This window comes from Glossina fuscipes, unplaced genomic scaffold, assembly GCF_014805625.2.
Source record: "Glossina fuscipes isolate IAEA_lab_2018 unplaced genomic scaffold, Yale_Gfus_2 2, whole genome shotgun sequence".
Taxonomy (NCBI): domain Eukaryota; kingdom Metazoa; phylum Arthropoda; class Insecta; order Diptera; family Glossinidae; genus Glossina; species Glossina fuscipes.
The window spans coordinates 13368029-13377696 of NW_023998416.1; the positions used below are offsets into that span (position 1 = coordinate 13368029).

Consider the following 9668-nt stretch of genomic DNA (forward strand, 5'->3'; position numbering starts at 1 on the left):
GTTTCGCATAAGTGTTCTCCAATATCCCAGATTTCTTATTAAGAGAAAGCGGAAATGATGGTAGACTTGTTGCGTATGCTGGGCAGCTATTTATTGCCTGTGCACAGAAACCAATCGGAAAAATGGAGAATTCTATAAAAATCTTCTTAAGTATTTCTTTTGACTTAGGCCCTATGCTATTGCTAGCTGAACAATTTTCGGCCAACTACAGAAGCAAAATCGGCTCATTAATCAATACTGCTATTGGCTTGAAACTCGCATCGCTTATCTTTGCATCTAAAAGCTGTTTAGTAATGTTTTTTTTTTTTTTTTCAACTTTGACAGGATTATTATTTGTCATCATTTCTGTATAGCGATGAATACCACAAGTGATTGTATAAATTTAAATTCGTCGATTATTACGCTAATGATGATTAATGATTTCTACCCAAGTTATAATTAATTTTCATACACCACATAATATGAAATAGAAAACCACATACGCTGTATACTGTGTGTCAACTGTCAGTCAGTGTTAGCTTCGCATATCAGTTCCAAAAAAAAGCTTGAATAGACATTTTTTTTTTTTTTATTAAAATATCAGATTTCATAAGAGTATGCAAAAAAGGAAAAGAAAAATAAAATACTTATCTCTATATGCATACTAAGCATTCTATATACAATTCTTAATTATTTGTGTAATTTGTTTTTCAAATACTTTTCCTCTCAAGTGTCTGTAAGTTATGCTGAAAAAGTATTCATGCAATTTTTGTTTGTTTTCTTGTCTGTTCAACAATGTTTTCTTTTCATAGAAGACAAGTGCTCTTGTCTATTGCTTTATTAAAACTTATGACGGACAGAGACCAGAGCCAGACAAGCAAGGCATTAATAATAAAGACAAAAAAAAAATAAAAGCTTTTTTTCAAAAAGTCAGCTGACCATAAAACATCATTAATATAATTAACAACTGTCAGTTGGCTCTTTTCAGTTGATGGTTTTCAAAAAACCTCTCAAATTCCCTTTTTTTCAAACAATGTGGCCTCTTAAAAAGGCGAAAGAGTAGGGCGATCGTAAACTGAATCATCTTTTCTTTTCTTTTTGTTTTTTTTTTTTTTTTTTTTTTTGTAAAAATCAACACAAATTTAAACTTGTACTGAACGTTAGACATAATTTTATTTTAATTTGTTCTTTTTTACATTTTTTCTATGGCTCATCTATGAGTTGTGGCTTATTAAGTTCATCATGCTCTTCGTCAGCCCTGAAAGATATTTATTATTAATCATACAAGACTCTGAAACGAACGAACATTTGTTCGGTCGTTCATATTTTCACAAATCGCAAAACTCCGCATATCCAAATATCAAAGAATACGCTTAAATATAAGCGTAATGGGCCCACATAATAAATGATATAAGCCCGGTATAGCTGACAATTAAATAAAGAACGTTACCTTAAGGTTTAACTTTTTTAAGCTTTTGGCCAGATATGAGGACGTTCAGGTTTTCTAAATCATAGTTACTATCTAGATCTATCTACTAATTAGAAGAGGAAAAATTGGACATTAAATTATTCTCCCAACAATAGGAAAGGACGTCGTACAGCAAGACATTAGATACCTAAGCTGTGGTTATTTTCAGAAATTTTCTAAAACTTCTTTAAATGGAGCTTTTTCCGTAAGAACACTACTACGTTGTATCCTATATAACATGTAAACAATGACGCGTCGAAGCTGACAACAAAAAATGCTCGCTAAAGAGCTTCTCTTTATTCCTTCTTAGCGAAAGATCACGAATCGATTTGTCCATATCCGATTAAACGAACGCCTGCACGCCGATATGCCGATAGAATTCAGACAAGGTCTAAGAACGATACAAAAAGTTTAAACACGGCGCACATAGTCAATTAGTTTGCTCCACAAAAAAAAAAAAAAAAAAAAAAAAAATTTAAGATTACATTAACCATCCCTCTCCATTTACTTTTTTCTCTTCTTCGACTACGAATCCATTACTGAATATAAGTGACCGCATGCGTTTATTTTACGGAATAGAAATTTACCAAATTGGCAAAATGGAAATTTGCAACCTGGTATTGATTAATTATGATTTTCAACTAATATCGCAAAAAGTGAAAATTTAATAAAGAAGATATTCGTGAGTGAGATGTCACCACCACCCCCCCTTCCCACCCCCCACCTCAACTAGATTTTGTTTATACGCAAAATTTCCTTTAGCATCTGACTTTTCTTTTTTACTTATTAAAGTATTAACTATATATATATATATATATATATATATGTGGAGGCATGTGGGGGCCACGTCCCTCTTAAAGTTAAAGGATTTTGCTTTGCCTTGTTGGATCTATGTACATTGCAATTTAACTTAAACGTAGATGATAAAAACTTGTATTCATCATTTTATCAAGTATTTCAAAAGATGAAACATTATTTTTTGTATGTACGTGTATAATATTTACTAATCGTTTAACTTACCGCATTTGGTGCCGCTAAATAGTCCGGCCTTAAATATTGATTGCTGGATTGCAGCATTTTATTATAATTGGTTAAATCCACCTTGAAGCTTTTTACGGTTTTCTAACCACACAACACACAATGAATTTCACGAAAAAAAAACAGGCAGAATAAGCGTTGGCAACTCTGCTAACTCTATAGACAAATGCACAAAAAATATAACACTGAATATAAATATGCAAGTACAAAGTGTTGTAGAAAAGTTAACTGGTTTTTGACTCTCTAATCCACAGAGTGAGAGTAAAAACTATGCACAACAACAATAATAATAAGCAAGAGAGAAGATGGGGAGAGCGAAAACGAGAGCGAGAACGAGAAAGAGAAAATACTTTAGAGAATATATATATATATATATATATATATATATGTATATTTTTTTCTTTTGCTTTACAAATCGCTCAAATAGAGATCGACGCAGGCGCTAAAGTGTGTAAAGAAACAAATTATTATTTGTGGCTGGTTGATTGTTGTTGTCGCTGTTGTTATTGTATTTGTTGTTATTATTGTTTTTATCGTTGTTAATATTATGGGGTATTATTATTAATAAGATTATTGTATTTGCTCGTTGTTGTTATGATTATTAATTTATACGCTGCTAATTGCCAGAGTTAAGCAATAATTTATAATTTGTTTTAACTAGAGAATTGTAAACCGAACGGGAATTTTGGTCTGTGTGTACATATATATATATATATATATATATATATATATGTGTTGTTTTTTTTTTTTTTTTTCTTTTTTATTTGATATTAATTTATTTGTATGTCGGTAATTATTTTGCTCTTGTTTATTATGTTGAGCTGAATTTCAATTTGCTATTTTATTAAAAAGTTTATGAGGGTTTTTTTTGTTTTTATAATTTTAATATATAAACAAATTGTCATAAATTAATTGCTTGAGCACTTGTTTTAATGTATATTAATATTTCATTAGATGTTTAAATGAAATGTTCGCGTTTTTGTTTTTTTTTTTTTTGTTTTCCTTATTTCGTGTGTGTAATTTTAATAAATTACTGTTTTTGTGTGTTATTGTTGGTTGTTGCTGTTTTTGCTTTATTAAATTTATATTTTGCCTCATTTGCTTTTAATTAAGTAATAAATTTCAGATTTTATTTTACTCTCTGCTTTTTGCATTATTTTCACATTTAAATTTATTTATTTGTTGGATATTTGTCGTAAACATATATACATACATACATGCATGCATATAAGCAAACGTTAACATAACAAACGCACATTTTCAAACGACCGATTACACGTACACACACACTCACGCCTGCATACAAGCGTACATGGATACGTGTCTGAATGAATGTCTGCTAAGCGCTGAGGTGTAATTTAATTTTAACGACTCTTGCACGTTCAGACCCATATACATGTACATGAATTTGTGTGTGGTACTGGTAGCGGTGGTGTTGGGTTGGTTTGTGTTGGTTAACAACATGCGGTTTTCGGTTTTGCGGTTTGGTTAACAAAAGAAACACAGCTGCAAAGAGTTGAGCAGTTTAAGTATAGAGTGTGCAAGAACGTTGCAAGGAGTGCGAGAGAGATGTATATATAGCGAGGCAACAGCGCTGATGTGTTTAAAACAACAAACAAAAAAAGCAACAACAACAACATCAACAACAACAAAAACAACAATAATAATAAGACTAACAAACCTACATTACTAATGCAATTTGGTAATAAATCTTTTTAATATTTTTTCTCGCCGCGTTTTTCTACACCGTTAACAATAATTTATTAGTTATTTACGCGGTCGAAAATATTAAAAACGAAAAAAAAAAAAAAAAAAAAAACTGAAAAGTTTTTTGCACGTTCCTATCGAACGTTTCTATCGTATATTTTAAAATATCTTTTTTGAAAACGAAGAAAAACAAAAAAAAAATTATAATAATAAACGAGTACAAAATAAAGTGGGTGTTTATTTCATTACACAGATACTTATTAATTTATTCATAATTTCAAAAAAAAAAAAAAAATTTTTTTATTTTTTTTATTTTTAAAATTTTTAATCACATGCCTGTCTTACTTTGCTCGTAGGCTGTTTATCTTTGTCAAGTACTCCTACTTTTTGTTGTTGTTGTTATTGTTGCTGTGAATATATATTTATTTCTCCGTAATCCCGCCTTCCCTCCCCGTCACTCGGATACACTGCAAAAACACTTGCATGTAATTAATTTTTGTTATTTTTTGCGTTGCTTTTCTTGTTCGGTTCTCTCTTTCTCTCTGAACTTCTTCAATGGCTTACTGCTTGGCTATACTGTGCTGCTGTTCTCACTATATTCCACTACTTTCTTGCTAAAGAGCGCTTGTGTTATTATTATTAATTATCCTATATTCTTTTTGTTGTTGTTGTTATTGTTATTTTTGTTAGTTTGGTTTCCTCATCATAAGGTAGAATATAATTACACTTAATTATAGTGTTAACCTCTCAAGTGGGCTTTTATAAATGATTCTAACTATGTGCATATATGTTAAGTGAATTGGGGTTTTTCTCTGTGCTTTGCTATGCTAATTGGTGTGTTTGTTGTGTTGGCTCTCGATATAGTGTTATTGTTAGAGTCGTTGTTAGTACATTAAACTATCACAAATTAGTAAGTATTTTGTTTTCAGTTAATATATCGCTTGACCCTGATTTAATAGCATTCAAAAAAAAAATAAATAAATAAAAAAAAATAAAACACACAAAAAGATAACATGTAACATTAGGCAGAAAACTTAAAAAAATGCTAATACTGACGATTTTTTGTGTTTTGCTGCACTGTAAGCACTGTAAGGATCCCATACTACATACAATTTTATGGTCGTTTGTGTTAAGTTTATTATGCGAATATTTAAGGGAAGAAAATAATGTGAAGGCTGCTACACGATAATAATAGTAATAATAAGATCTTTATACGGGGTGTATGTTTGTCTAAGGTACCTATGGCGTTTAACTACCTATCCTCATGTAAAACAATAATCATTTTTGTTACTTCACTTTGCAAAATCTGCGAAATCACGTTAAATGTTTATACAACATTACATGTAAATAAGTGAGACTAGGTAAACACGACGCTTGCTTCCTAAAATTCTTATCTACTTATTGCTGTAGGAAAGGACGATTTTGATGATACATGCATTAAATTCGATAAGACACATTTTCGCTAGAGGTGGACATAAAAAAATGCCGCGTAACCCGAATATAATTTTATTTTTGCTTAACCTTGCCTATATAATAGAAGTAATAGTTGTCACTATTTATGCTAATCATAGAACATGTAGCTTAAGGGACTGTCAATGCAGGCTACTATGCGTGCCATACATTTGCTAGCTTACCGCCAAAACGGTACAGGAAACTATAAGTTCTCTTTTTAAACAATTTGCGATCGCATTAGTTTTGCAGTTTGTTGAATATCAAAAAAAATGGTGTAAAGATTAATATATGTGCGTTAGTGCTTAGCAAACATTCGGATGCAGATTAGACTTGAGCCTTCGTACGTGTTTGCTATTGCAGTAGATTCTACTACTTGACGTCTTCTTGCTTTGACTACTAAGCATGGTTATAGAAGGGCAAACCCTTTCGTAAGCCCAGCTTCCACAGCCTGCGCCTTTAGTTGATTGTTATATTGGAAGCTTTTACCTCAATTTATTCAAAAATTCTGACAGAAAGTAATTCCTTCAACTGTTTAGAGTGGAGGTCGATTATTATATTGGAAGCATTCAGCTCAATTGATCCAAAAACCCTGAAAGAAAGTGACTTCTTGAATCATTTAGGAAGGCGGCCGATTATTATATTAGAAGTCTTAAGTTCAATTGATCCGAAAATCCTGAATGTTACATTGTTACATTACTGCCGACTCCGCTGGCTTTGGAGTCTGCTTGATTGCTACGCAGCAAGAGCTTCTTTATCCGAAGAAGCTATTTTGTAAGTTAAAATATTTTCAAAGCGAACAGATTTTTTTTCTTCTAACGTAGTGAACTAATTGACAAAAGTCGTCGGGCACGCGTGTTACATGTAAACTTATTGTAACGAACCAGCTTTTCAAATATTTGATCAGCATGATTTAAAAGAAAAACTTTCCAAATTCTACTGTGATCGGCAACATACGCCCATCACGCTTTGCAGAGAAGTACGGCTTTGCTGCGATGAGGTTATTCGCAAATAGCTTGCTAATCTGGCAGCAAGATGGCTGCTGCTAATCTTACCAGAAAAAGAGTGATGTATACAATCCACTCGACGAAATTTGTTCACTGATTGATACAAGAATGAACGTAAAGTTCGGACAATTTATTTTGACTATAAAAAAAAAAAAAAAAACGTTACAATGCCTTAGAAGAAACTTAGTCACATTATTCCATAAAATTTAAAAAAATTTTTAAAATTAGTTTGCATTTTTTACGCGACCGATAATTATAATGAGTTTTTAAAATTAAAACGATATGATATCCAAAAAAAAAAAAAAAAAAATGGTTTATTTAGACTTAAGCTATATGTGAGAAAATAAACTTGAAATTTGTTAAAACTTAGATTATTGTTGGCACGATTGATGTATAAATCTTACTGTTCAAATTAACTAAAAAAACATATAATTCACCTTGTTGTCCAGAAATTTATTGTTCAGTTATTTTATATTAATTTTTTTTATAAAATTTAAAAAAACAAAAATTTCTTTATCATTTTTTTTATTTTTTTTTTTTATTAATTTTTTATTTACTTTTTCTCTTAACCTCACTTGACCGCGCGTACTTCGTTCAAGACTTTTAAAATTGGACTAAAAATATATAGAAAAACAACAAGCGCAAATACGCACGCATGCATAGCATTTCATATGAATGTAGCTACAACATCAAATACAACTGTATAGTTAATACACAGTGCAACAATAGCAACAGCAAATATACTACTAAAATAGCATAGTGTTGCCATTATTTAGTTTTACTTCTTATTTATATTTCAGACTTTCACATATTTTATAAATTTACGAGAGGAGAAAATTATAGGAGAGAGAGTAAAGAAAAGAGAAAGAGCGTAAGCGCGAGAGAAAATGTGGAGGCTTCAGCATACCTAAGAATTTTCAACAAGTGTTGTTCCCACACCGGAAGATATTGATTGTGAGTAAGAGGGAGAATGGAGCAGGTTGTTGTTGCTTTTTTTTATTATTATTATTTATTATGGTTCTCTTTATATTGTGTTTTCTCTTTTCAACTTTGAATAACTTAACTGAATGCATGCATGCATGCGTGCGTGTTTTGTCGAGAGTGTGTGTTCTATTTTGAGTATTTATTTTATGTATATATTTAGCTCTCATTGCGGAGAATTTGTATCTGTTTGGGAGAATTTGGGAGAAGCTTGAATATTGTTTTAGATACGTAGAAAGTTAACGCAAACTATGAGAGATTAAAAGCCTGCGTTTTTTGTTTTTACTTTTCTTTTTTTTTAATATTTTGAAAAGAAATAAGAAAACTATGGATCTATTAAAATCGCAAAAGCACGTGTAATTAAAAGTAAATAAATATTTTACTTTTTTGAATATATATTAATGTATTTTTATCCTATATATTTATATATTCTCTTCTATATCTTTTATATCTCATTGATCATTTTTTTTTAGCTTGCGGTAGCCATTTGCTTTCTTACTTTCAACAGTTTATTTTCTTTTATATTCTCCAAGCATTATTTTTTTTTCTTTTTATTTATGTTCCCATATTCTGTGTTTACATGTAACGGCCGCCTCCATGATTGTTTATAAATGTCTGCGGTCTTTATGGAGCAATGTTTGCATATTAGCGAGATCATACGAGATATTTGAAGAAGAAAAAATACGCATATACTACAAATTCAGCATAATATTGACATATGATTGTATGAATGTGAGGGGAGAACTCGCAGCAAACAGCCCAAAAATGGCGTATTGTAGACGCTCTGCATTATCTCTGTGATATGAAAGGAAAGGTAATAGAATGATAATATTTAAGGATGTTAAGAAGCATATATTTAAGTCTCAAACGAAAAAAATTGTTGTTGACAAATGTTAAAGAACGGCATCAGTGCAATCATTCTCCCCGTGCATATTTAATTTAAACGATCGCGGCGCTACTGGGCTAATGTACGCCTTTTAACCTAAAAAAAGAAAGTTAAAAAATATCACTTAATCTAAATGTTAATCTATGTTTTGTGAAACAGGGGAATTTGAAAATATGTATGTTTGGGTCATTGGCAGCTGCTTGGAGGAAAACGTGCAATTTTCGACTGAAAAAGGCAATCATTCGCTATTTTTTTAATTTTGTTATATTTTTTTTATTTAATGAACCAATCAATCAGGGGATGGCCCCGCTCCGTGTAACATGGTGATATTCAAATAATGCCAGAATACGGCGGAATACTATTGCTCACAAGATGCTGTTTAGTAAATTTTTTCCATTTTCTTCATTCAATTGTACAAAACCATACAACTTATCAAACCTGAAATAATTTCTCAAATGTTGCTCTAAAATTTGCAAAATATATTTACTTTAAAACTTTAAAATAAATATAATTCGGATTTGCATATTAAATCACATGCAATGGGCGGCTAGTTTTCGCATATTCGCTTGAGCGGTATGAAGAGAGCTTTCTTTTTGATTTCGTCTTAAAGAACGTCTCAAATGTTTAGTAACGATGCCATGATCCTACCTTGCTTGCATTAACGAATAAGGTGGTCATTGATTTCAAAATTTTGCAAGGTCTGAAACACTTCCGACTGAGATTCAAAGATCTATCGGATCAAGTTTACATCGAGGCCAGTGTAATCGACTGCAATAAGAATAGGAAACATGTGTCTCTTTTGACATTATGAACAGCTTTCTAATCATTGTTTCATACGAGTAATGAAAATACATATGACCGATTTTTATCCTTAGGCGGAGGTAAACTGCCTTTGTGACATAGCAAAAGTATAGTTCTGCGAGAGCAATGATTTTAATTATTTACAAATCCGATTCAAGGAATTTTCAATATCAATAGGGAGGGCGGATATGTATCCCAGAAATCCTTATAATTAAAGGCGACTCTGTAACTGCTAGATTCCGGAACTTATATCGCTTCTCATGCTCTATTTCTCAACATCTGAGATGAGAGAGAATTTGGTATAATTTTTGAGAATAAATTTCAATACCAACAAACATTGTAAGGGGACTGA

At 31.2% G+C, this 9668-nt stretch overlaps 1 protein-coding gene across 8 annotated transcripts in view; it reads right to left on the bottom strand.

Moving 5' to 3' along the window:
- Positions 1-7286, bottom strand: part of LOC119634056 (zinc finger protein Elbow) — a 65513-nt gene extending 58227 nt beyond the window's left edge. For 2 of the 8 annotated variants that reach the window (XM_038027980.1, XM_038027978.1), the window contains exon 1: positions 7086-7187. Coding sequence is in view for 6 of the 8 variants with exons in the window: in XM_038027975.1 (XP_037883903.1) it covers positions 2468-2524 (57 nt within the window). In the remaining 2 variants the exon portion in view is untranslated. The other 6 variants (XM_038027975.1, XM_038027976.1, XM_038027971.1 and 3 more) reach the window with 6 other exon arrangements.
- Between the last annotated feature and the right edge of the window lie 2382 nt (positions 7287-9668).